General features: G+C 47.9%; 2 protein-coding genes across 9 annotated transcripts in view; both read right to left on the bottom strand.

Moving 5' to 3' along the window:
* Positions 1 to 18,830, bottom strand: part of SAMD11 (sterile alpha motif domain containing 11) — a 124,739-nt gene extending 105,909 nt beyond the window's left edge. For 2 of the 8 annotated variants that reach the window (XM_030018581.2, XM_030018578.2), the window contains exons 1-2: positions 18,030 to 18,827; positions 16,252 to 16,343 (exon numbers count right to left, since the gene is read on the bottom strand). In XM_030018581.2, the coding sequence (XP_029874441.2) occupies positions 16,252 to 16,343; positions 18,030 to 18,825 (888 nt within the window). In that variant the 5' untranslated portion in view covers positions 18,826 to 18,827. Of the gene's footprint in view, positions 1 to 16,251; positions 16,344 to 16,813; positions 17,057 to 17,134; positions 17,268 to 18,029 lie in introns of those variants that run through there. The other 6 variants (XM_030018579.2, XM_030018580.2, XM_041124635.1 and 3 more) reach the window with 6 other exon arrangements.
* A 189-nt stretch (positions 18,831 to 19,019) lies between these two features.
* Positions 19,020 to 20,066, bottom strand: LOC121233394. The gene is made up of 2 exons (XM_041124464.1): positions 19,566 to 20,066; positions 19,020 to 19,285 (listed from the first exon to the last, which is right to left on the bottom strand). The coding sequence occupies exons 1-2, from the start codon at positions 19,975 to 19,977 to the stop codon at positions 19,020 to 19,022; spliced, it is 678 nt and encodes a 225-aa protein (XP_040980398.1). The 5' UTR covers positions 19,978 to 20,066.
* Positions 20,067 to 26,254: the final 6,188 nt, after the last annotated feature.

Here is a 26,254-nt window from a genome sequence, read left to right on the forward strand (position 1 = left end):
TGTAAAAATATTTGACAGCTGCTTAACCTTGTATTTCCCTGGCATTCTCCCTTCTTGCTAATTTTATTGCAAATGCAACAGTGGATATTTCATACAGTGAAACAATTTCTTCTGAAGCGTGTTTGCAACTGCTTTGTTATTTCCTGCCGGATTTTAGCCAGCGTTTCTGGTACCACAAAGAGATACATATGTATTTTTTAAACTAATTACTCAGAACAGCCATGTCACCTCATGCAACAGAAAGGGGCTACACTTGACCTTTAGTCGACAGGAAGGGAGCTCACGCTGCACTTTGCAGCAGCAGCTCTCTGCAGCCTATTAAGAGGTAATTCAGCAGTAACAAGGGAAAGAGAATTCTCTCAAATACATTTCAGGCTGCTTTGGTCAAGAGTGCTTCATCCAAGTTGGGTAAATGCTCTCACTGTGCCTTTTGGCCTCCACCTGTAAGAACTTGAGGTTTTGCATATGCAAAACTTTGAAAAGGGCTGCAAACTCCTATGGGGTACGTGGGCCAGATGTGCCAAAAAATAATAACCAATGTGATGTTGTTTCTGTAATTCTACTGATCACTATGGTCTGGGGGGCAGGGGGGATGGGCTGGGTAGAGAGGGCAGGAGAAATCAGGAGCCAACATATTCTTTGTACCAAGCTATCCCTGCCTCAAAAGTCTGCGGCAGTCTTAACAATCCTTCGCTGACAGTAAGGCTGAAACTGGGGAAAGCTGAGACATGCTAATGCACATTCTCTTCCAAACCTTGCGGGTATCCCGCTGGGAGTTAACGCAGCATTAACTCCCACACCCTCCCCTTCATGGCTTTTAGTACGCAGCAAGAAGGAAAGGTCTCTTTAGGGCTGCCTGTAAGAAGTGCCACTACAGCAGCTCACAAAGAGGGAGAGAGCTCTGTAAGCAAAGGTGTTGGGCCGTATCAGTTCCTGAACCTCCGCCTCGTTTCCTCCAGGTCTAGATGTTTTGCCTAGGCTGCCTGACCCCTCACCTTTTCCCCTCCTTCGTTTTCCCAGACAAACTTGGGTACAATTCTCTGCGCTCTGTTAACCCAGGAAGGCTTCACTTAGAGCCATCATACGGTTTCAGCTGAGGCTCTTGAGGTTTTTTTCTCACCCAGTTTTCCATCTGGAATGACTAGCACACAGGGTGGGTATGCCATTTATTTGCCCAAGGTCACGGAGCCAGTTAGGACTAGGTCCCCCCCCGCCACGCAACCAAGGTCCATTGCTCTCGCTACTAGGTCAAAGAGTTTCACTAGCCACAGCTCCTTCCTCAATCCACCAGTGACTTTTTTAGTGGCATCTTGCGACACGCTCAAATCACCGCTCCACAAAGGGTCTTATCCTGCGGCCCTGGCAACCACATCAGCGTGTAAAGCCAAATCCTACTGAAATCTCTAGAATCAGTGCCAAAAAATGGCTGAGAGTGAGAACAAGCTGTCCAGAGTACCTCATCCCTCAGACGGTCTGCACTGCACTCCCTTTTGTGTCTAGGCATAAACCTGGTTTGCAAAATCTCCAGGATAGGGGCTGTGTAACTCAGTGATGCTGTTTGTAGAGCACCTAGGACAGCAAGACTGCAATCCACGTTAAGGATTCTCAAAGCTCTCCTCCTATAACATGAACTTGCAGTTCATGTACCTGCAAGCACATTATCGTAAGGCTCAGCTCCCCGTCCTCCCCATGTTTTATCCTGGAATTAGATTGAACAGGTTTATGGTGCTGGAAGAGACCTGGTTAGGAAAAGGACGGAGTGATGAGTTCAAGAGAGAGGGATAATCTAGATGGGCCAGAAAGGCAGTTTTGAATTTCTGACTGTATTTTTAATTAATTGCATGGCACTTAAGAGCCGATGACAGGTGTTCTATAAATCTAAAATAATTAAATAAAATAAGCATAAGCTAAATAACAGTTTTGTATGTGCCATGCATATTTAAATATTCAAATCATGAGTGTGATATTAATAAAATATATCAAAGTTCACATTGATATAAACCAGATTTATTGTACTATATATAGTACAGCTGGACCTTATAGCATCACAGAGGTGGCAAAAGCAATAAAAAACTAATCTGTTTGTAGGCAAGCAGCCATATTCATGTTTGATGGGTTCACATGGACGGCCACAAAATACTGAAAGCCTAGCTTTATTTCCTCATTTTCAAAGAACTGTAATGAGCAACCATTGCTGGCTTTCTGCATATGACATCTACAGATCCTTCTCTCCACACCTGATATGACTGGTGTGTAACACACTGCACATGTGCGCTTTGCATTTTGATGACTAACTCTTCTGGGGCAGCCTCCACCCCAGCACAGCACACTCCAGCCCACTTCCCACACATTCACTGATAAACCATTTAAGCGTTCAGCCAGCCCTAAGCTGCTCTGATTCATGCCAGAGAACAAAAATGCTCTCAACTACCATGAAAGAGCTATATAAAAGAAAGTATCTCCCTTCGCCACCTTCTCCTTCCCATTGAGCTCTGCACCGAGTGCCGCTCAGGTAAATCCCATGGATGTGATTTCATTCCAAATAAACCAGTTGTTCCAATTATGCAAATTCCAAACTCCAGGAGAGATGAGGGCGTCAGTGAAAGAAGAAAAGCGGAAGCCACTTACGTCTACCTCAGTATCTACAGCCAAAGCCAGTCTGGTGACACTGTCAGGAGCCTCAGGGACTGCGAAACAGGGGCTGAACTCCATTTCCAGCTCTTTTCCTGGATGATTACAAGGGGTCATTTCCTCTCCCCGTGCCCCACTTCTCCCTCATCTCTTCCATTTTTAAAACAGGGGTTTTCATATTGAGGGAAAATAATGCAGCAGCTAATACTGGTCACTTCCTTTTTTTGGCAGTAATAATGCAGCCCTCCTTCAAAAGCACAGCCTAGCTAACGTTATATTACAAAAGCAGCCAAAAAAGCCCCAAGAAACACACACATAAATGCCAGCATGTTTCAGAGTACTCTGTGGAGCAGACTGACTGATGTCACACATCTTTTTCAGCTCTAATTACCAGGATTCTCTGATCAAGGTAGAATTATTTGCTGATCAAGGATACTATTGATTCTAACTCGTTGCCCTACTGGGATCAGTCTGAATGACACAGTAGACCCCAACAGATTAAATACTGTCAGAACATTCCAGGGAAGCTCTGAGGAAAGATTCTCTTCCTGTTACTGCCTTAGCATATGTCAAGTTTCACAGCTCGTAGGATATCAAGATGTTTCATGCCAGCCAAGGCTAACAGCACAGCATCTTAGTGCAAGCCAATGTTGGGGATGGTTCTCTGTACAGATGAATACAAGCCTTGTGAAGAGGGAGGTGGACGACGGGGTTATTTCCTGATTCTAGTAAGCGGTGAAGTTGAGACTCCCAGATACGCCACATCTCCACCTCTTCTCTTGCACATATAACCCTATACCGACACCTTTCCAAGATCATTTAAAGCAAACGTCGAAGGAAGGCGGATTTGATTGTTTAAGGAGTTGCAAGCTTTGACAGAACGCACCGTGATCACTTCTTTAGAGAATTCAAATATCACCTTGCTTCGTAATCTGGTGGCCAGACAGGAAGACTTGACTGGAAGATCAGGAGAAAACAAAAGCAGCCAGACAAGGAGCGTAAGCTAGAATAGCATCTAGGTGGGGAAAAAAGGCTTGGCTTTCACGAGAAAGCCACAGAGGTTGTTTTTTTGAAGCCCAACGCATCTATTCATTACCCGAACCCACAAGCTGTAAACACTCAGTCTGGCAAGCAGCGTATACCACATTGAGAAGATGAAGAGAAAGCATCGTTCTCTTCACAGAAGCCTAATGCACCACCAGCTGATCCACATGCCAGGTTTCCGATTAAACCAACACTGAACAACAGGAGGTAAAAAGGCAGAAATCCCACTGGAGACATAAAGCACATACTAAGGAGTAACAGACTTTAAGACAGTTGGACACTTCATCAGCGTAATATGCGGTAAAGGGCCTTTGTAGTGGTGAAGGCCCGTCCTTCCCCACCCATTATAAAGATCTTAATCTTAAATAATTGCACGTGTAATTTTAATAATTCCTTCATTCATTGGAGAACTCCAAACTGGTTTGTAAACACTGGCTTATTAAGGACAGGAGGTAATAATGGTTTAAGTCCATTATTAGATGGGAATGGTAGAACTGTCAGAAACGCTAAAAAAGTAAGAATGTTCAGTAAGTATTTCGTTTCTGCACTGGGAGAAAAAGCTAGCTCTAACATGGTATGAAAATGAAATACTTTTCATTCCAGCAGTGAATTAGGAGGTTTCCAAACAGAAACTTCTAAAGTTATACAGTTTTAAACCAGCAGATTTAGATAACTTGCTCTCAGAGAGTTTCCCAGAGCTCTTTAGACACTTTACTCAGATTTTTAATGAGCCTCAGAACAATGAGGAAATACAAGGTAAATGGTAAAACATAGCACTGTGCTTGTATTTCAAAAAGCCTAAGCATAAGCAGAATAATCCAAGTAGTTTTATAACACCCAGGAGAAATAATGAAATAGAGGAAACTGGACAAGTAATAATAAATTAAAGGAGGGTGATATAATTTATGCAAATTAAAGCTTGTTAATGGAAAAGATGTTAAACTAATACATCTTTTTTGCTGAGACAATAGTGCCAGTGTAATGTGCTTAGATTTCTGCAAGTTATTTGATCGTACACCACACAACTTTTTGAATGAGAAATTAGAGCATTACAAGTCAACGTGGCACAAATTACATTGATTAAAAGGTGATTAAAAGACCTCAGAGTATAAGCATGTAACCAATTCTCCCTAACATTCTTATCGATGACCTGGAAGAAAACAAAGAGTCATCACTGATGGTTAAGACGGAGAATGCGCGAGTTAATGGCAAGTAAGGAAATCCCAGGGTCATGGACACGAAATAGCGTGGGCTAGCCAGTGAAGTTGGCATTTTAAAAGCAGGGAATATTAACCCAGGAAAAAGTGACTCTGAAAAGGGTACAAGTGTCAGGGTGAGAATCAGGTGAAGGGGTTTATCATGGGCAATGCCCTAGCCATATCAATAACGTGGACATACAAAGCTGTTAGGAGACCAAGTGGCAGGAATGTGACACTGAACAAATTCAAATTAGCAATATCATCATCATTTCCTAAAAAGTCAGAGTAGTTACCCACTGAAACAATTTACTAGCATCAATGCAGGACAGGACCAGGACATTTAATCAAGATTGGATGCTTTCCTTAAAAAGAAAAGTACAAAGATAAGCCACCATAAACAGGAACTAGTTTGGGGAAGTTCTTTTGCTTATTATAGTGCAAGAACTTAAGTCTTGATGGTAACAGTGGTCTCTTGCCCTTTTAACCCATAAATCTAAATATTTCCATTTCCATGTGCAACACCAGAGGTGCTCTCCCCAGCCTGTATATGGGGAAGCTGAATCACGAAAAGGTTAGTGCCTACGTTTCCAAAGGCCGTGCAAGGGTACAAAACGCTGCACAGATTCTTGATGTGAAAGGGGATAAAAGGCACGTGGGCCCTGAGAAAGTATGTTTCTGGGTAAGCCAAGTTAAACAACCCAAATAAGAAGCTGCATTTGAAAACAAAGGTTGGAGAAAGCAATGTGGGTTACCCTCAGCAGGGAAAAGGGCAGAGGCCCACACACCTGACCGCCAGCCCACAGCATTCACTACTCTACTCCACAAGTGAACAGAGCCAGTATATGCAGGACGATTATCATCAAGTGCAGCTTCACAGAATTACTTTTACCGAACTTATTTCTGAGAAATCCATCACAGCAAGGTGAGACTTGAAAAAACCAGATCCACATTGCTGATGCAAACAGGTGCAGATCCACAGACTTCCAGCCCGGAATTACCAGCTCATTAATTTCAAGCCAAAAATGTTTTAAGGAATCACATTGTTAATTTGGGGATTAAAAAAAACCAGACAAAATGTACTACATTTTTATTTGGAATTAAAGGCATCCTCATAAGGAGCACGCAGGCTGCCCTTCTCATTCTGGATGGGCTGCTGCCTGACTACTTTGAGACCACATACTGTCCCCTATGCCTGCAAAAACATCAGCTGTGGTGTTTGGAGCTGCACCTGAAAGACAGCACCGCCACCAAAAAAATAAATAAATCAGCCCTCTGCTCTGAAAGAGCCAATTTAGCCTGATAACAAGCAAAACTGCTTGAGGGCCAGAACACACCAAATTTTCCATGCTCTGCTAGGTGTCCTCTGATGCACACTAAATTTTGATGCAAGCCATGCCAGTCTAAAGATGAAAAAGAAGTCAACAGAGTTAAACTGATGTAAATCTAGACTGATTGTGATCAAAGTCCAATCCTGCATTCACACTGCCGTGCTTATTTCAACCCACATTTACTTTAGATCAGAAGATGATATTATCAAGCCTATTGCAGCTAAGCAGGAACATGCCAGGCATGGATGAGGTCCCAACAGTTTTAGGCATTGAACACACAAGGAACAAAAAACTACCCAGCCGTTCACAATATACAACTGATTTTCTGTCTTTTTTTTTTTTTCAACTGACCCTAAAACACTGTGATACTTAAGACTGATGGCGCACAATTTTTAAGTAACACTACTATTGTAAACTCTAGTTCACTGAACCATTACTGAAGAATCTTGTAGTGCCTTCCTTTGTAAGTGTACTTTACGGTTAAGTGGGTGAATCACAAGGGGGAAATAAAAGAGGAATTGATATCATAGTCCCCTCTGGGGAAAAAAAAAAAAAAAAAAGGTATGTTTGTGTGGTTCACCCCATGTCACAGAAAAAGAGATCTCAAGAATCACAGCTGTGACGAATGGTGGGAAAAGTTATTGATCTAAAAGAATTCATTTTTACTATAAGGGCTGGTACTTTTACTTATTTCATAAAGGTCTGGCATCAAATCACTGTGAATTTCAGGATTATCTAATTCTATCTAATCTCATTCAATCACTGATGCTCCAGACTGTAGCAGAAAGGAATGCTTGCCCTTTCCCGTCTTCAGGGGCTATCTCCGGTTACCCTAGCAACACAGCAAAAGCAGCTTCAACAGAGCTGAGTACCACCTATCACATTCATCTCCAGATAAAAAGAAAGGATGGGGTTACAAGGGAGTTTTTGCAATTTGATGGGTAGAGATAGGCAGAACAGCAGCTACCATTGGAGTGGAATCTAGTCATAACTCTGAATTAGCAAGGCCCCAGAGACTTGGTGATAAATACAAGCTCCTAGGGGTAAGACACTCATAGACAGCAAACTAGTCTGGTAAAGCGGTCTGCTTACTCTCAAAAGGAAAAAGAAAAAGTTTTATACTAAGAAGCTGTGGTGATTAAGAGGCCAAAGTTAACTGAAGCTGTTTAAAATCCCAGAGCTGCTTTTTAAATTATCTGGAACAATCATACCTCCCAGCACTAAACTGGGAATCAACTACAAGCAAACACACAACTTTGTTGCAGTGTCTTCATTATTTCAGAAGACGTAACTTCTAGACCAAAAGGCTTCTATTACCAAAAGGTCTCAAGTTTTCCTGCTGCTTAATTCTCTGGAAACCATTCAGAAAAGTTCTACCTCCCTAATTGATTAGCACAATGCAAGAAATAATGGGTACCGCCCATCATCTTACATCTTAAGACAGAAGATGCTGTTACTTTCAGAAATGTTGATTAAACCTTACTACGAAGTCTTTTTTTTTTTTCCATTTTACAATGTGATAAAACAAAAGGCCACATCAAGGCACAGGTTTTTTTATATGAGTGAGCATCAGTGCAGAACTCGCTCACAGGCAACTGCCTTCAATTTGCACTGAGGCACAACAAGGCCTCTTGCTCCACGGCACTGCCCCTACATCACTTCCAAAGAGCTGAGCTCTGGATGTGTGCTGCTAAACAGAGCGACTTTAGCCAAATACACAGGACATCTCTACCAGCAAAAGCTGCTGCAGCAGCACACATGCAGATGAAGAACACCTTTCTCTGGCAAGCACCCCACTGAAAAAAGCGAGGCTGTTTGTATGAGCCCCTAATCTAATGTCACAGTACGGCAGCCGTGGGGACAACCGCCTTCGCTGACGTCTGTACGCATTACACCAAGGTGAGACTCCCTCCAACGACCTGCCTTGTTGGTGAACGCTGGCGCTTTCGAGCTGAAGATGTGAAAGATTAAAAAAGCCTACTTGGCATACCGATTGAAGCTATCTTGACGTCTTAAAATGAGGGATTTGATGTGCAGGATTTCTTTTGTACAGGTCATCAAAGAACTGGGCAAATTTGGGCTTGACGGTATTCCCAGATTCTGTGGCTTTGTATGCGTGTGCAAAATAAAGTGCAATCAGTAAAAGCTAAAAGTCCCACATTGACTAGAGGTAAAACAAATGAGCGAGAACCTTTCTTTCCGTGCTTGGGAATTCCCTCCATCCATCCCTCCTCGTCCTCAGACATGTTACAAGAAAATCCTATATCAGATTATATTTATGACCCAGGGGAATGTGTAATTTCCTCTCTGTTCTCCCTGGTTTTGTTAAAATAACAGAGCCAAAAATAAAAAAAAAAGGAAATGCATAGCTCCAACAGTGGAGGTGGTACATACAGGAGATTTACCTTCACACAAGAGCAGTATGAGAATAAAGCAGAGGTGCTAAAGATGTTCTCGTTTTCTTTACGAAACTGCACATGATCCCTGCAACAGTAAATAACTCTTCAGGAGATGTCTTTCATTGCCCTCAATTGGAAAACACAACCTGGGGACACAGAGCCCTATAATGAGTTTTTCACTGACATCTACCAGAAGTGAGGAACGTGGGCATCTCTAAACAGAAAAAAGCCCTGAAATGGTGAGAATGGTGATTCTTCAGCTGTTGAGTAAGAGAAGATGATGCATTTCAATATAAGAAGGAAGAAAGGAGAGAAGAGGACATAGATGCCAAACAAGAATCTGCTGTGTACCAAGACGTTTTCTAGATAAAGGAAATAGACTGTGCATAAGAGAAACAGAGTAAGACAATGCAGAAGGGGAAAAAAAAAAACCAAAAAACAAACCCAAACAAAAGACCACAAAAACAAACAAACAAACAAACAAAGATAGAAAAAGGAAAAAAAATATAGACAAAACAAAGTGATTTTGCAAGCATAAAATTGTGACCGAGCGTTTCTTCATTAAAAACAGAGTGGATCTCTTTTCCAAAGTCTAGAGCCAGCAGGAAACTGCTTCTCTGTTCTCCCTGTCCCATAACTAAACCAGAACAAGCGATCTGAAGAGTGCATCATCTCTGCAAACTTGAACTAGTTGATAGTTTTAAACCTCAGGAAAAGAAAAACGACAAAGTTTATGAGAGAGTTAATTCTGATCCTTTAGTCACCTCTGCCATTTAGATCCCACGTTCACCAAAGGCATTTGCCACCAGGCTCCAAATTAGCACTGATCCCTTTGAATAAGGCCAGCAAGTTTGGACATAGACCACTGCAAATTAAAACCAGGTGTCCGTGCCCTGAAGCAGTAGAGACAGCCTTAAGCAGTTTAATGACATCTCTAAATAATTTTGACAGCAAAATTACTTATCCTATGTCACCTTTACACTGCCCTTGACACACCGCTAACAAGATGATGTTGCTTTCCCTGCTTCTATATATTTATTTATCTATCTTTCTTCCCATGCTTAACTTTCTTTTCCTCAGACCAGTAGATTTTCTAGACCTGATGGAGTACAGTACAATTCACCAGGCAAGCAGTGCTAGCTGCAAAGCCCATCCTGCATCTGCTGACTTAGCGTGTAAAACTTACTCCCACAGGGGCTGAGGGCTCGGAAGCTGCCTCTTCCCACAACTGAGCCCACCAGAGAACACAACGCCACAGTGCCAGAAATGACACTGTCTTGGCTCTTCCAGGGAATCGACACCACGCAAAAGTCTGCGGGACAAGGAAAGCCCCTCTGCAGCCTTTTTGGAATCCCAGCAGGAGGAAATACGCTCACTCCAAGCAGAATCCCTCATACGTGCCAACCTCGGCATAAATATTCCTTCACCCTCTTTCAGGGAGGGTTAGCTTGGCCCGTTATTCACAAACACCTCACAAACACTAAACTGAACTCGCAGATGGATCTTCCTCTGTCCTTCCATCATGCAAGACCTTTTGCATTCAGTTTCTCATCATTGCTCACTGGAACAGCAGAGATCTTCACTACAGCTCTTGCACTACAGCAAACCTCCCCCATTTGGAACTCCTTAAAACCCACTGTAAGATAAAATTATTTTCCTAAGCCATAGCTGCTTATACATCTCTGCTGTTCACTCACAAGACTGCAATCCAATTAATATTTTCCTTTCCAGAGGGTATGTAATAATCCACAAAATTAAATCCTTCAGTATTGTGCTGGCACTCTCAGTGCCATTGATCTGGATTTGTTCTGCCTCTGTGTAAAATAATAGTAATTTTATTGGTGCAACACCCATCTTCCAAATCTCTGACAGTGGACATCACCAGGCAATTGCAGTGTGCCCTGTTCATGAGCTGAGTTTGAGGACCATTAGGAATAACTTCCAATGCAGAATACATTCAGGAGCACCTCTCATACCCACACTGATTCCCATTTCAAGCTGACAGTTTTCCCCTCTGAAGTGCTGTATGATCCCACAGCCATTGATTTTAGGGACCCTTCTGTTGAGAGAAGGAGACAGACATGTTCCCACTGCCCTCAGATTAGAAACCCTTGCAAGCGGACGCTGTGGGCTCAAACTCTGCACCTCTCCCCAGTACTGGATGGGGTGCCCGAGTCTCTTGCCCCATTTAAGAGCACAACATAGCTTATCTTCAGTTTCTCTATAAAGGTGGTGTCCGACAGATTTTGAATAAACTTTTGTTAAGCATTGAACTTTAACTCACAAGTTTGCAGTGCAACACACACACTCTAAAAATCACCTGAGTGAAGTCCACTAAAAAATAAAACCGAGCAAAAAACCCACAAAGAAACAAAAAAACCCAATCAACTCAGAAAACTCCAACAAATGCTAACCTAAACTAAAATGTGCTGGATTAAAAGCAACAATCCAAATCAGCATGAAACCACAAATAAAAATCAACAGACTGTGCCAAAGACCTTGGGGGGATAAAAAGGTTTATAAGTCTGCTTTACAGAGGGGCTTTTTCCACATTCATAAGGCAGTCCCCAGAGACACGAAGGCAAAGTTATGAAAACAGTCCCCTTCACATAAACCCCAAGATTCTCTAGCTCCAATCCTTAAGTCCACAGCAGCTCAGAAAGGAACCTAAATCTAATCTATTCAGTTAGAAGTAAAATTTCAGACTTAATCCTGCCTCTACAGGCAGCCAACTCAATTTTCCAGCAGGCAAAGTCCTCTTCTCATAGGAAAGTGCTCTTAGAAGACTCATGTCCCGCGTGGGAGACTCCCCGTTTTGGGCCAGCCTCTGAATTTGGATCCCACAACACAGGGATCTACTCAGTAGCCCAGGGATCTCCCTTTCCCCCACCCCGTGCAGCTCTGACTCCTGGCTTTCCAGGCAAACTTCAGAGCAGCCCGGTGGCCAGGAGGGCATCACTGGGGAAGGGCAATGAATGCAGCTGCAGCCAGAACCCAATAGCGCAAGTCACACAAAGCCACAATTTGGGGGAGATGCAGAGCTGCCTTCCACCCCTGCACCTCTGAAACAGGGAGACAGGAGAATGCTCAGAAATCTTAGGGCTAAATAACAGAGACTCCGCTGGTTACTGGCATTCTGTTTTCTAAGTAAGCAGATAGTTACTTTTTCCGTCCTTGACAAGGTCTTGGACTAATGCCTTAACCTCAGGGGCATCAAAAGAAAACAACAGCGATGACGATGAAAAGCAAAAAGAAGCAAATAAAAAGAATCACATATAAATCAAATCAGGAGCAAAACACAGCCCCGGTAAGCAAATGAATTACTATTGTCATTGACCAAGTTATGCACAATTACCACGTGTCTTGACGTGCGACGAAGGAAATGGGGTAAAAACCAAAAAATTCTAACATGCTTTTTTGTTTGTTTTGTTTGAATACGGCCATATCATGATAGCTTTTTGAAAGCTTGCCTTTCCTTCTTTACCTGTGACGCAAATGTCATGCTCCAACATGGGCTACCTTTCAAACAGACACCTGGTCCAAGAAAAGATGGGAAAAGAGGATGAGGAGCAGCCAATGTCCAGTCCTAACACACTTTCAGAGGCAGCCTGACTAGTATGAAAAACACAGTACGGGTCACGCTCTGTCTGATAAGGGAAACAATCAAAGCGTATCTATCGTAAGAAATGCCTTTCCTCCGTTATACTGGATATGTGATGCTGGACTTTGCAAACCAAAGATACTTTGGTTTAGCAATAAAGATTTTAGTGCTGTTCTCAAGACCATTAGGTTTCCCCCTCCCGCTGGCTAAAAAGACCACTGCCGGTGAGCACACTTTCAAGACCAGCCCCGGCTGCGGGTTTGAAAGTGGAGATGGAGAGAGTGTGTGAGTGGTATTTGGAGCACAGAGGGAAGTTTGACGGGGACAGAGGGAACCCTGTAGTGAATGGGCTTCACCAGAATAGACCGGAATCCGTCCAGGGCTCCAAACGAGATGAACTGTGCCTGCCCAGAACTGACAAGTACGAACATGGGGGAAGACCCCTGTTCGCATCTGACAACTTACTTGGTGACCGCTTGGCATCCTGTGCCTCCAAAAAATGGAAGGGACTGAGACCTGTGGCATTTCTCCCCTCCAGCTGTGAAAAACCTCGGGTGCAAAGGCTAGCGTACAAAGACAATGGGACAGGAAAATCGGAGGCAGTGTCACTCTCCAGAAGAGCATCAGGTGGGGTGAGCACCCAGTGCCCCATTCCCCACCTCCGCAGAGCTGGGGAGACCAGCAGCCAGCACCCCACCATGCAGGCACCCCTTCCCCGCCAAACCCTGTCCCATACTGACCGCCCCCCCCGCCCTGCGAAGGACGACTCTGCCCTTCCAGCCCCCCAAAGCGGCACAGAGGATGCCCTCCCCAGCCCCGGAGGGAGCCTCCTGCCCCCCCCCCCCCCGCCATTCCCGGGGGTCCTCCCTGCATCTCCCCCCCCCCCCCCAGCTCGGCGCGACCCTGCGGCCCAGAGGGGGCCCTCCCGCATCCCCCCTGCCTTCCCCCCGGCCGGCAGCGGCTCCCCGCTCCGCTCCCCGCCGGCCCCGCCGCTGATTGATGGATGCCGGCGCGGGGGCGGCCGCGGCCGCTGCCCGGGGGAGGAGGCGCCAGGGCGGCCGGCGCGACGCGGCTGCTTCCCCCCCCCCCCCCCTCCTCCTCCTCCGCCTCGCAGGAAACCGGCGGTCGGTTGGCGGAGCTGGCCCCGGCGCCGGCCGCTGTCTGCAGCTGCAGCAAACGAGCTGCGACGGGGCGGCGGGGGGCGGCGGAGCCGGGCTCGGCGGGAGCCGGGCGCCGCTCTCCCCGGCCGCCGCGGGGGCGCCCCCGGCACCGCCGGCACCGCGGCCGGGGCGGGGGAGGCGCGGCGCCAGCCCCGGGGTGGAGGGGGCCCGGGGGCCGCTGCCCGGCTGTTTCGGTGCTCGCCGAGGTGGGGGGGGGGGGGGGGAATTGGGGGCGTCCCGCCCGCCGGGTTCGGTTTTATTGCGGGGACCCGGAGCAGCTGGTAACGAGTCAGGCACGGGGAGGGGGTTACGGGGGGGGGGTGGTTCGTGCGAGGCTCCGCTCTGGTTCCTCAGACGTGTTTTCCAACCCGGCTCTGTGGCACGATGCAATTTCCTTTCCAGATCAACCCCTCCTCTCCCCAGCCCCCGAAGAGACCCAGACTGGGCCTCAGAACAGTCGCTGCTGTTGATTAAAGACCCTGACATTACCAGGCTGACTGGACGAGGCTGGCAGGGCTCGAGAAATTGGATGTAACCTTTCCCGAAGGAAGAGCCGGGCCGGGTCCTTGGAGCGCTTCCTTCTCCGCCTGCAGTTAGCAGATGGGGGGAGATGCAGATGCCTGCAAGCAGCTGGCTTGCCCCGTTACAAAGGCAATGCTTGAGTTTTTCTGGCCTGTGCCCGCTGTCCAAGGACTGATTTCGGATCAGTAGAACCAGCTGCTGACAGGATCAGCTCCCCGTCTCCATACCCCCCCATGTGATAACGCACTAGCAGAAGGACCCAGGCATTGCAAGTCTCTGCTTACCTACACTATAAAATATAAAGCAGTCTACATTGGAGGAGAAACAGCCCTCTGATCTCAGTGGTGCTTAAACCGGTGACCACTAAATGGGGAAAGATAAACTGTGCCCGATTTTTAATCCTCCTTCTTGTGTAGCTGTTTTTTGAATGTGTAGTGCATGTAGCTATGACAAGGCACTACTGAAAGATTTCGGGTTCAAAACGTGGAGTTGTCGTTTGGTCAGGTCTATGTTGTAATTACAGCACAGAAAATGCAGCAAGCACCGAGAAACAGAGTTCTGATAAAAGCTCTCATTGGGGTTTGTCCTTGCTGTGCAAATCCTGACATCAAAACCCCCGCTAACGAATTTATACAGCTGGGGAAGCGGTAGGAGGCAAGTCCAGATGGATTTATTTCTCTTTTCCCAAAACTATATCAACCTCTCTTTTCCTCTGTCTGAACTCCTCAAATTCAGTCCTATTTTAAAAGACACTCATTTCATGCAAAGCTGCCTTCCCAACTGTAAATGCATAGTATCCCCGTGCAAGTATTAAAAACGTTGCTGCTAGGAAAGTGCAATGTGTCATTTTGGCTACCACCTAATGCAACTTGGTACCTAGAAAGTGACCAGTAGACAGCGTCATCTGGCCAAACACTTCTCAACACCACCAGCAACCATGGCATATCCCTTTGGTCTGCAGATCACTGCTTGTTGGCCTCTGATCCACACGATTGGTAGCTAAAGCATGTGCAAAAATCAAAACTGGAGAAAGCTTATTACACTGCGTTGCACTTTGCCCCGTAAACTCAGAGGAACTACAAGAGTCCCCCAGAAAAGCCAGGTTTCAGTCTATCTGGTTTGCTGGGTTTAAAATACCACGGCAATGCTGCAATATAACTATTAACTTGTAAGCTCGATGGGCAGTTATTGCTTTGCTATGGACCGCTGCTACACAAAACAGACGCAAGAGACTCGCATCACAGAGATGGTATCTTCACATTCATTTATGGAACTGTTGATTATTGCTCTAAGCCCCTTCCCGTGTGAATGTGTATATTTGTATACATAAGCACGCATGCACATACATACTAAGCAGAAATAATTTAAATTCACCATTCTGCCTGTCGTGCAGAATCATAAAGATACTGCACGTGAAAAGAGATTGTCCATTTGATCTCAAAGAAACAATAAAAGAAAAAATGGTTGATTTCAGTGGATTAAAGTACATAAATTTCCAGCTGCATCTGTTTCCGCAGTGCTACTGACAATGTTTTAAGTCATGGTGTTTTTCTGAGACCAAGACCTGCTTTAGTTCCACAAACCAACAGCTTTGCCGTCCCGTTTAGATGTTATTGTATTTTATGGTTCTTTTTACACATGATGAACTGTTTTTCATGCCTTAGTTTACTACGATTTCAGCATTTATTTCAGATTCAGATTTATTTATAGCACCAACATCTTCTTCATGAAAATGTTGATGTTGTATAGAGATTTTGAAAGTCTCGGGATAAAGGCAGACAGCAGAAAACACAAGGAACTTCAAAGTTGGGAAGAAAAGACCTATAAAAGCCGTAACTGTGACCTATGATGTGAATGTTGTAGAAGTTGTAGGCATTTAAGATGAGCTTGTTCCTCCTTCAGTTTATCTAACAAAAATTCACTAATGGTTTGTAAACTGTGGCCGTTCCGACTCTAACACGTGGGTGCGATTATAATTCCCCTTTGCTTTATTTAGCCCTTTTACACCTCTGCACAATACGCAAAAATGGAGGGATGAGAATAGGGAAGAGGCTGCCGAATGGTTTGCGTATAGACAGCTCCCCCTGAAAACCATACAATCACGCTGTGTGTTGCATCCTTTCGGTCAAACACTGCTCTTCCCATCTGCTCTGTTTGTAAACTCCTCTTCTGCTAGCCTTTAACTAGACTGCAGGTACACTCGCAGTGCAAGCAGTGCTCTGGCAAAGACTCAATGACTGACAGTTCCTAGCCCTCAGAGATCACGGTTTCATGATCACGGAAGCAAAGGGATTTTTTTTTAAGGGAAGGAGGCGGAGGAGAGGGGAGATGTCTTAACTAAAGCACATAGTTTAACAATAATCTTACCACTGGAGACGAAATTCGACACCCAGGGCAATCACAGATTGGAGGATGTACCTGTAAGATTCCTTTGGACATAAGAGTCTTCAAACTTTTCCCTGGATGCAGAGGAGAAGAAAAAGAAGAAAAAGGATCAGCACCTTTATAAAAGGAAAGTATTGGGGGGTGGGGGGGGGGGAGAAGCACGCGTCTCCTTCCATAGAAACACCCCTCCCCTTGCCTGCCTACCCCCCCCCCCCCCCCCCCCCCCGCCTGCCCCTTCATCGAACTTTCTCCCCTGCAGATAACCGTGGAAAGGAGCGCCGGCGCAACCCTCCTTAGCCCCTGCCTAACCTCGGTACCAACGCTCCCGCAGCCTGGAGAGAGCCGAGGCAGGAGGCGCACCCGGAGCCCGGGCGCAGCGGCCGGCCCGCGCAACCTGCGCGTCCCCGCGCGGGGCTCCGCGCTGCCCACGCCACCCGGCGCCTCCAGCCCCACGCCGGGGGACGGCCGTGCGAACGGGGCAGCCCACTCGGCGCCTCCCCCCCCCTGCTCCTCCGTCCATTTCACCTCGGTCCTCCTGACTCACCCCAGAGGAATTGAGATTTCCCGAAGGCAGCCGGGAGCCCAGTAATAAAAGAAACAGAAGAGATGAGTGGAGTAACGACAATTAGCGCGGCCCCCGAAGTTAGTCCCCTTTTCTCTGGCGATCAATAAACAAGGCGAGGTGTCAGTCACCTCCTAATAGCTCCTCAGACCCCTGGGCTGACACCTCCAGCTCTCGGCTAATTACGTGTCGCATCGGCTCTCCTCTCCCGCGGGAACCCCCCCTCCCCTCCCCGCTCTCCCCCCCCCCCCCCGGCCCCCGCTCCTCCGGCCCGCAGGGCCAAGCCGGGGCCCCGCTCTCCACCTGCCGCCTGCACCAGCAGCTCCGCCGCGCCAGCCCCGGTGCCGGGACTGCGGCGCTGGCTCGGGCTGCACCGCAGGCGGGAGGGGAGGGGAGGGAGGCAGGGCAGGCTCCCGTCAGCAGCCGCCAGCGCCGCGGAGGTCCCGCGCCACCCAGCTGCGAGGGGAACACCCCCCCCCCCCTTCCTCCTCCTCCTCCTCCTCCTCCTCCTCCTCCCCGTCCGCCCCGCCCGCCACCCCGCCGGTGCCTGTCCTCACCCGGCGCGACGGGGCTGCGCGCTGCCGCTCCCCGCGGCGCCGAGGCTCTGCCCGCCGCCGCCGCCGCCGCCGGCAGGCACGGGCGGCTCCGCGCCCCGCCGCCACCGCGGCCGGCCGCGCCGCCCCCCCCCCCCCCCCGCGGAGAAAGAAGAGCCGCTGGGCGCGGAGTGGCGCCGGCCCCCACGCGCGGGCGCTAACCCCGCACCCCGCAATTTGCCCGCTGTTCAAAGCTCTGCCCGCGCGAAATGAAACTTCTCTCCAGAAGAGAGGAGCCCCCCCCCCCCCCCCCCGCCGCCTCACCTCCCACCCCTTATTTCCCCCCCCCACCTCCCCAAGCAACTGTTCCCAAATCGCTCGGAAAACTTCGCCGTTCTCCGGAGAGCCCGGTACCGGGGCGCTCGGCGAGGGGAGCCGGCAGAGAGGGACCGGGGGTGCGCGGGGGAGAGGGGGGGGGGGCACGGCCACAGGAGATCAGGTCCTGAGCTCTCCCCCGTGCGAACGCTAATAGGCGGTAAGCCTCCCCCCCCCCCCCCCCCCGGGATCCTGCTCCCAAAGCATGGGGGGCGAGAGGGAGGATGCTAAGGCAGAGCAGAGCAGCGTGGGGACCCCGGCACAAGCCGAGTGGAGAGCAGCGCCTTTACCTTTGTGCCTGATGCTGCGCTTCCAGTCCTTGGCCGTCTCCCTGCCGCTGACAAACTGGAACTCGTTGGGGGTGAGCCACTCTCCCCGGTACCGGATAGAGGGTCCTTTGCTCCCCTGGCACAACTTATTGATGTAGAGCAGCGCCTTGTTCTCCCCGCACTCCACCTCGATGCAAGGCTCTCCGTTGTCAAAGAAGGGCTGGAAATCCGGGATGGAGGAAAACCTCTCCAGCATCAGGTCCTCGGGGAGGTGGTGGGGGTGGTGGGGGTGGTGGGGGTGGGGGTGGTGGGTCTCGTGGAAGCCCAGGTACGCGCGGTGGGCAAAGATCTGGTCGTAAGCCGGCGGGTGCGGGGTTACCACCGGAATGGCAGCGGCGGCCAGAGGGGCGAGATAGTCAGGTAAGGTTTCCATGGGCTGGTTAAAAGCTGCCAGGGCCATCTCTTCCCTGTCAAGTCGCTCCTTCTTGATAGCAGGCATGGTGCTGCTGCGCTCCCCGTGCGCCCTCGTCTCTCCAAAGCACAGTGGCTCTAACGTCTCCGGTTCAACTTGCCCCCGCTCTGGCTGGAGTTTGGATGAAATGCGCCAGCAGCAGCAGCAGCAGCAACACAAGCACCTTTGGCGCTCGGGTGCCGGAGGTGGCTGGTATCCCCCGGAGCAGCCCGCTAACAAATCTCCTGGGCTGGCTCCCCAGCAGAGCTGTCTGGGATCCCTCTCCCACGGAGAGGCTAATGTACCGTAGACCCGGGAGCTGCTGTGTGGCTCGCAGATCTGCCCCTCCGGACTAATACCTGACATCTCGGAGAGGTCTCTGCTGCCGTAGACATTATTTTGGTTTTAAAAAAAAAAAAAAAAAAAAAAAAAAAGCAAAGCTTATTGATTCCCCTAGATCGACCCACCTTCTCACCAGGCTGGAGGGTTCCCCGCCGCCCACCCAGCCCCCTTTCACCCTCCCCCCCCCCTTCCTTCCTTTAACCTGACACCTGGTTTATTTATTTATATGCAATAATTAAAATTAAACGCTGCGCCCCCGCCGCCACTCCGCGCTCCCCTCCCCTCCGCCGCCGGCGCCCGCCGGGCGCGGGGAGGACGAAGCCCCCGGCCGGTGCCGGCTCTGCCTGCTCTGCCCGCGGGGCTGCCAGACACCCGGGCGGAGAAGTTTCCCGGGGGCCGCCCACCTTCACCTGCAAAGTGCAGACTCGCCCCGCTCCCACCGGAGGCTTTATGATCACTGCGAGTTGGTATTTAATTTCCACTCCTGCACAAAATTTTAAAAAACAGGGTATTACATTACATATAGCTATGTGTGTATATATATATATACACACGCACGCACGCACAGAGACACACAGACATACACATTTATATCCCCGCGAGCTCCTGCCACCGCAGGGCTTGCGCTCCCTAACGCCACTGCCCCCAGACCCTAAATGCCTCGCTGTGTTGGGCTACTGGGCCGGGCTCCCCCCCCCCCCGAGCCGGGCCAGACATATATTGATCTGTGCTCACAAGTCACAGTATAGTTCAGAGACTCTGACCAAACAAGATTTCCCTCCGCCGCCGCCGCTTCTCCAACTTGGCCCATTTAAACGGCAGCAGAGGCGCTTGCAAGCGCCGCGCCGGCGGCGGCGGGCAGAGGGGGTGAGCGACGGACGGCGGGGCCAGCGCCGCGGCCGCGCCAGGAGCCGCCAGCCCGGCGGGGCGGCCCGGGGGCTCCCCGCCAGCCCCGGGGCACCCCGCCAGCCCCGGGGGCACGGGCACCCTGCCGGGTGGGTGCAGGTCCCTCTGGATTCCCGTGGGCACTGCCGTGCGGGAATAGGCGCAGCTTGCTCTCCTTGGCAGACTCCTGTTGTGACCAGCTACACCTTGAGAAGGCGGGCTAGAGCCTTCTCTTTTCCCGTGTAGTGATGTAGAGAGACTTGAGAGACACGGTATAAATTTGTTTTCCATTACGAGCTGTGGCAGGCATGGCACGAGGTCCACGTGAAACCGCCCCGAGAGGACAACACGGCCCAAAATTAAGTTGCGGGGTGGTTACAGAGATTTGTCACATCAACAAGATGGAGTTCCCTACCTTTGGATGCTAAGTAGGATCGACTGTGCAGGAAGAATCCTACCTAGAAGGGAAATAAAAATGAATTATCCCCTTAAACACAGTACAAGAAATACGCCCCACAAGTCTTACAAGGTGGCAGGACAGCAAGAGATCTGTATGAATTCTGTCTTAGAATTCCCAGACCAACAACAAAAAGTTCTTAGCTTTGTGCCAAGGCGTGCCTCTGATTACTTGCTTTCTTAGAGGGGGAGGTGGCGGCAAGTTGGACTTGCCTTCCAGACAGCGAGAAACGGATTTGCTGTTGTGATAACCAGCCATTGACAGAGTTAGCAGGGTAGTTTCTGAGCAATGATAGCCCCTGCCGCTTCAGCACCATCTCTCAGATGATCTCAGAGCATTCACAGACAAGGAGAAAGAACACCACCTCCTAGCACCTTCCTGAGGAAGCTTTTAGCTTCATTTTACTGGTGAAGAAACTGAAGTGTAAAGAGGCTGAGATCGAGAACATGAGCGCTGCACTCACGCTGGGGTTATGCAGCTACTCGGTCCCACTAGGAGTGAAGACAGGCTAATAGAGGTGACGAGTTCACCTTTGTGGACCAAGTGATTTGCCTGAGATCTTACAGGTGTTATTTTCTACCTCCCTTCGCTCTCAGCTGGTAGGTACCCCTCTCTACAAAAAGTCCACTAATGGACCACTTGTGCGACAAGCTATTGCTTCATACCAGTAAAGGCAAAGGAAACTGCGTCTATGGGGCTCAGCAAATCTGGGAAGGGAATCTAAGCCCCAAACCTCAGTTTCCTCTTGACACTACTGGACCATGATCCTTGTTTCTTGCCTGTTTATTCTCAAGAAATGCAAGCTCTGGGAGCCATCCCTGCTTTTTGCTCTAATGAAGGAGGCAGATATACATACCCATCAAACCCTCTCATTTAGGCTTTCAGGCTTAGGCTCTTATTCTTAATGCTTCTGATTGCTCAAGATGACAGGGGAAAAAATCACTTTCTATTATCACCTAATGAACCAAGGAAAATGCTTGGAAGAGGCTCTGGGAGACACAGGCATTCTCTGTGAAAGCGTATAAGAGGATTCTGGATGGAGGTCAGGTGAGAAGGCCATACAGTGAGAAGAACTGCTCGCTCTTGCGCTCCCAGGAAACCTTCATGCCTGGCGTGCCTAGAACTGCACTGAGCTCTCTGCAAAGGCTTGAGGACTACTTCAGACTTCCTTTGACTCCATCTTCTTTGTAACTTGGCTTCATGGGACTGATTGCTTTTCACTTTTTCCAGGGGAGCAGGTATTTTTTTCTCAGAGCCGCCTTTCTTTTTTACAGCCATAAGGGTTACTATTCTTCTTTCACCTCCGTTCCTCATGGCAACTTCACCTCCAAGTGTAGAGAGAGCTTGGCCACAGCCTTCTCCAAAGCCAAGTCTCCATGCTTCCTCCAGGAGGGGTCACAGGAGAGCAGAACAAGAATGGCCTTCATCCTCCAGGAACAAATCCTGTGGGACTTCATTCTAGACTTCACAGATACCTGGTTTTGATGCACACTCAAATCTCCTAACAGCACCGTGCATTACCATCCAGTCTGCCCCTATTAAACAGCTGTAATGAAACCTTTCCTAACCCAGAGAACTTTTATTTACCTCTTATTTTAAAGGAAAAGGTGACTTGTCATGGGGTTTTCCCACTGCAGGTCAGCTCAGTTGCTTTTTACCTCTAAAGAAACTGGGCTCAAATCTGGACCTAGTCATAAGTGAAGTGAATATGCTGAGTCTTCATTCTAGAAGGGCAGCATCTACTTGGCTGTGTTCCATTCCTGGAAAAAACAGGCACTCGATGCCAGTCATGACATAGGTGCGCTGGCCAAGCTGTGTAGAGGTCCAGCACCGGAACGAGTAAGGCCGCATGATGGTGGCTCAAATATGAGGTGCGTGGCTTGGACCGGGCAGGGTTTCTCACACACACGTAAGGTGTTCTGGCAGAACTCAGTGAAGTTTGGGGGGATTCAAGAGGCACAGATTCAGGCTGATCCTCTCAGTCTCTTACAAGCACTGAAAGTTACTAACAAGTCCTCTCTACCCCTCCCCGCTGTAATAAAGAACAAGAGCTCTGTCTGGATGTCTGAGTGCAACAGCAGGAGTCTGAAGTTGTTCAGATCCAGTCTCTTAACAGTAGAGCTTTCAGGATTAGTGTAAACAGATTCACCACTGGAGAGCAGATCAGAGAGATCTAAGCAAATCCATGCACACGTGGTTAGAGAGAAAAACAGGTACGCTTTGCAAATTCCACACTGAGGAATTGGAAGGTGTTTTCAAGTCTGGGGGCACGAATCACCATGTCTTTTTGTTGTGTGTTTCCACGGCACCTAGCAAAGCGAAAGCATGATTCTCAATTTGCTCACAGAGACACTACCACAGTAAACATAGTAAATAGTCATCATTTTCCAACATTTAGTTCTCCACCTCTGGAATACATCATGTTGGATTGAAACAAAACCTGGATCCTTTATTTCTCTCAGGTCAAATGTGTCAACAATTGCAAAGAGCTAGCTGTGCTGAAAAGTATTTTTGCAAGAAGAGATAGTGCTTCAAGCACAGGTCTGAAAGTTAAGAGAGAAGGATTTGCCTCCTTACTCTATCACCAGTTTCATGGACAAATTACTTATCCTGGCTATGCCTCCATTATTCTACCCATAAAAGGAGGGGAAACTTCCTAAATGTAATTTGTTATTTACATGTGTGACAGTAAACCTCTGAGTTTCTAACTGAGATCAAAGGTTCTTTGTGCTAAGTGTTTTAAAAACTCATCGCAGATGCAGGCCCTGCCCCTTTACAGGAAAGACAGGTTGAGGCTGGGAGGAGAGAGACGCCCAGGTACATGTAAAATGACCAGCCTGAGTTCAGAAACTAATCCACAGCTTCTGTCTTTGCAGCATTCCAGCACAGATGCCACACATGCCATCTCTGGCACCTTTATGCCTCTGCCTAAACTAAGCTAAACGAACAGATAGAACGTTCTGTCAGCACAGCTGCATCTACAGCACAGGTCTTGCTGACCTTGTCATAGCAGCTCTGTTGGTCACGCTGTTTCCCCCGAAGAAGTTGGGGTGCTTAGCCTTTTAAGACTGCAGTTAACAGCTCCTCTCTCCACTTCCCTATCTATCTTTCCACAGAATTACCCTGACACTACCACACTGGTGATGGAAAGCAACAACTCTGTCCCTGCCAAATCGCCGAGCCTACCAAAAGACAGGGAAGAAGACCAAAGAGCCACAATACCACCTCCCGAGCCCGCCAGATTCATGCCTTCCCCAGTCTCTTTCACAGTCTCAGAGGACATCAAGGCTGTCTAACAGCCAGGATTCACTGCTTTTTGTCTTTTATTCCTTGCCAGGTGTAGCCCAGCTTTATGCTCACTGCATGTAAACAGCCAGCCATGCTGCCAGAGTCATGCTCAGCGGGATCAGTATTGGAGGTAATAGTAGCCTCAGGCCAGACTGCTTCATTATGAGAGATATTTTGACAGCCCAGCAGCAAGAGCAACAGCAGGGAGGGCACAGGTGGGTATTCAGGGGAGGAGGGTTGGGAAGGAGGACACTGGAAAGGGCTTTGCCTCTGAAAAAATGCGCTCTCAGGAACTGCTGAGCTGTACCCTTTTTAATCCCACTGATACAGAACACTGCCTTTTACACCAATTTATTGGAGTGAAAAAGGAGCACCATGGAACTCATAGTTTTTTCCTGTCTTTCTTGAAAGTAGTGTCCTGGTAGTATGAGCTTACACAACAAACCAGAGCCGTAAATTGCACCTATCCCTATCCAATGCAGGCGTTTTGTCTGCTTCCAAGAGAACAGCCTGGGACAGTCGATGGTCGTTTTAAGAAACTCTCTTCTCATCAAACTATTTTCACAAAATACCTCTTTCAAATCACCTTCCCTACAAGTGCCCTGTATAGCTATGTGACCAGTCTAAGTAGATCAGTACTCAAAAACTAGAGGAATTAAATCTCTGCTGGGGAGAAGCGAAGCAAGTTTTATCTGGGAGGCAAGGACTCTCATTCTAAACTAGCTGCTCTGTTCTTCTAAATAAAGAATAACTTCCCATGCAGGGAACACATTTTCTGTTCCTTCTCTGACCTGGTATAGTGATTAGGCTATGCTGTAAACAGTCACCTGGCCTATAACTCAGCGACCTTCGTATGCTGCTACACATACTGCACAGCAAGAATCACCCTGCAACCGCACTGGGAGGCTGGCTGTGCACCGAGTGACCATTTTCCTTTGTGATGTGCCGTCACAGGATATGGCACTGGAAAACCTATCAAATGATAGAAGGACTGATTCATCTCTCTTCCTTACTGGTTGAAGTTCAGGTACGTTGTGGTAACTTAGATCAGAATAAGCCCTGAGATCTCTACAACAAGATGTTTAAATTAAAAGGGCACGATCCTATTTCCATTAAAACCAATGGCAAATTTTTACTGACTTCAGTGTTCCAGTCCCCCATAATATAGCAAGAGATTGCCCTTCTCTGCAAAGGTTTTGGAAAACAACAAGTTTAGCTACAGTCAAGTGATGCCTCCGTGATGTAAATAAAGCACTTACAGAAATCACCAGTGGAATAAGGCCTTAAGTATCAAAGCTGCTGTTACGGTAACCATTCTCTCTGACCCCTTTACTTCCAAGGCAAGAGCTGCCGCCTTTGCAGTTCCAGTCGTTGGACAGCTTCCCTGTGCTTCTCTCTGCATAAACTATACTTCTTTGTGCATATTGCAATTAAAAATGCATCTTTCTCCCTTGTCTAGTCCTCTCTCCTCAGAGGTTATTTATTGCTAACTCCTAAAGGTTGTGAAAGACTTGAGATACCAGAGTTGTAATGCAGAAGAAAGCCTCCACCAGATTCTCTCTTTTTCCTAAAGCCTTTGTTTGTGCTACTCTGCCTTGCTCCACTGCTAAGAAAAACTCACTGTATCAAAGGATGGTGAAGTGATGGTCACGTCGTATTAACCTAAAGCTTGGCTGTGTCCCAACACTTGTATATCACACTTTGCTGCTCCACTTCCCTAACTTCCTAACAAAGATACACTGAAAAACTGACTATCCAAGAATCTGGGTATGGCTGGAATCTATGGCTGGGTTAAAGCAATAAAAAACTGGTGACCATTGAAAAGAAGATAACATTAGGTGTGCCATCCCAACATCAAACAGTGCCATAAACAAATAAGCCATGGGTCTCTCCCTTAATTCACAAGTGTATACAAACAGGTGTGTACAAACAGAACACTTTTTTTAGGTTAGGCAGATGAACCTTGTTAGCTAATCCTTTGGAAGTAACGTGTCCAAAGAGTCTAGTGTAATCAAGGTGTGACTGCTTTTAATTCATGCTAGAAAGATCAAATTAAAGACTAGGTAGAACCTGCCTTGACCAATTTAGGAGGTGCTGAAGTACACACTACCTGAGCTGGCTTACAGTTTTCAAACACATTAATTAGAGCTAACATGTTCTAAAGTCTTTAAATCATTGGGCATCTCTGCAGACAGGTTTTGTATTCTTCTAATTTTCCTCCTTTCTAGAAATTGATGTAGTGTAGTCAATGCCCTAGTAATGATGGGATTAGCATACATCACCTCTCCACTAACATAACCGCACCCCACGAGACAGCTGTGCAAATTCCACTAGGAATGTTTCTGAACAATTATTGTTACAGCAATGTGAAACTTGATGTATAGATAGGCCCTAGTCAGGGCTATGTCTATACTGTAGTTTCAGATATGACTGCAGCAAGTGTCCATCTGCCATAGCTAAATGTTACTAAATTAAGACTGGTACTCTGAGAAGACATCACATAGGAGCTCCATCAACATGGACCTATGTTTCTGTAGGGAATTCTCACTGAAGTTTGTGCTGCTGTGCTTTCTCTGCAATTGTTTCATGGACTATCTAGGTCAACGCCAGTACAGGTCGGCAGTCATAACTTCAGCGTCACTGTGACCAGAACTCTTACATGGTCTCTTCTACATGTACATTGTATTTGAAGAAAACATACCCAAAGACATACCTACAAACGGTCACAGGCATAACCAGAGTCTCCAGTGGACTCACGGAGACAAGCGCAACAGAAACAACTTTGTACTCACTCCTCACTCACTACTCACTTGCGCCTCCATC

Source organism: Aquila chrysaetos, chromosome 6, assembly GCF_900496995.4.
Source record: "Aquila chrysaetos chrysaetos chromosome 6, bAquChr1.4, whole genome shotgun sequence".
Classification (NCBI taxonomy): domain Eukaryota; kingdom Metazoa; phylum Chordata; class Aves; order Accipitriformes; family Accipitridae; genus Aquila; species Aquila chrysaetos.